Genomic DNA, 1598 nt, shown 5'->3' with positions numbered 1-1598 from the left:
TGTGTAAAACTCTCTGTCTCATAAAAATAATAAATATCAACATTGCTGTCTGAGAGCATTTCTGCATGAAGCACAGCAACAAACTTCTGACCAATCAGAGGCTCTGAAATGGGTCGACTGGGTCTGGTGTCGAGTTCGGCAGACGACTCTCTGACAACAAGATGATCATTTTCGTCACGTCAGTAAGAACCGATTCAGAACGCTGCATGAAGTCTGTTGTAGCCTTTAGTAATGTTCTCTTTTGACTTCTCTAGTTACAAAATAGAAATAAAAGGATTAAAATTTACTGTAATGATTGTTTTTAGATAAAACTGGATGGATGAACAAAGTTTGTCTCACCTTCAGGTTTTCTCTGTTCATTTCTCAACAGTTGAATCAGCAGAACCAGAATCAGGGAGTAAAACCCAAAAATCACACATGGTGGAGTCAGGAGGATGAAGGGATGAGACTGGGAGGAAGAGGAAGATGATGGTGGAGGTGAAGGAGAGGGTGGAGGTGAAGATGATGGTGGAGGACCAGAATCAGCTGATGGTTTTTCTAACAAAGTTTTAGTATTAAATAAATGCACAACAATTTATTTTGAAAACCAAAGTTAAATAATATTTTCATCCTCTGACCTTCCACAGAGATCCTGCTGGATGGAGACTCTCCCTGACCGCTGATCTTACCAACAGAGACAGAGAGCTGGATGCTGCTGCTGCTGCTGGAGGATCCAGACATGGACTCACACCAGTACAGGCCAGAGTCTGATGGGAACAAGGTGATTTCACAGGTAGAACCAGCTGATCTCCCCCATCCACCTTTCTGACACTCAGTTCTGGTCTCTCTGCTTGTGTTTCTCCTCACAGTTCCTCCATCAGAGCAGCTCAGAGAAACTTTTTCTCCTTTAAAGAACTGAGATCTGCTGGGACTCACAGTCAGAGCAGCTGGAGAGACTGAAGAGATTCAATTATCATGATTTCAGTGGTTAATAAAGCAAAAAAGCATCATATTGAACAATTATATACATTTTTTAAATTAAATTCTCAGATGTAACATTTAATCCAAAGAACATCTTTGAATATTTAAAATCATTTTAATGTAACAAAGTTCACCAACCTGGATCTGTTGAGCAGCTCAGCAAGAAGATCAGAACTAGAGAAAAATAAATATTTATTCACTATAAACTAAAACTGAACACATTGAACACAATGTGCTGTGAAACTGTGTATTCAGAAATCATATTTATTTTATTAGCTCTGTTTTTATGCTAACTGGTGGTAAATGACTTGTTTAGCTCCATCAAGTCCAGAGAACCAAAAAGCTTCAACAACATTCAGTCTTTCACCCATTGAGCTACTGAATCGTAGCCTCAGCTGCCCTGGTGACAGAGGTGTGACCAGGGCCGGCCCAAGGCATAAGCAAACTAAGTAGTCGCTTAGGGTCCCAAGGACACCAGGGGGCCCCCTCGGTGGAGCTGATTTATTTTTTTTAGTAATCATTTCTATGTCATTATAATTTCAAAAATCCACAATTTCACTATGAAGTGATTTATTTTTATAATAATATATATTTGATAATGTATGTAGAAATTATTATTTTATAGACAAAGAAAATAA

The 1598-nt window shown here is 38.7% G+C and overlaps 1 protein-coding gene across 1 annotated transcript in view; it reads right to left on the bottom strand.

Moving 5' to 3' along the window:
- The window catches only part of LOC103132417 (putative protein TPRXL), a 6598-nt gene that overhangs the window by 1622 nt on the left and 3378 nt on the right, over positions 1-1598 (bottom strand). Inside the window, exons 2-4 of the mRNA XM_007544222.2 lie at positions 1099-1134; positions 618-935; positions 340-537 (exon numbers count right to left, since the gene is read on the bottom strand). Coding sequence (XP_007544284.1) covers positions 340-537; positions 618-935; positions 1099-1134 — 552 coding nt within the window. The remainder of the gene's footprint in view (positions 1-339; positions 538-617; positions 936-1098; positions 1135-1598) is intronic.

The sequence above is a fragment of the Poecilia formosa genome, unplaced genomic scaffold (assembly GCF_000485575.1).
Source record: "Poecilia formosa unplaced genomic scaffold, Poecilia_formosa-5.1.2 Scaffold1046, whole genome shotgun sequence".
Taxonomy (NCBI): Eukaryota; Metazoa; Chordata; class Actinopteri; order Cyprinodontiformes; family Poeciliidae; genus Poecilia; species Poecilia formosa.
Note: the sequence above shows the minus strand (reverse complement) of the source record. Positions and strands in the feature narration are given on the sequence as shown.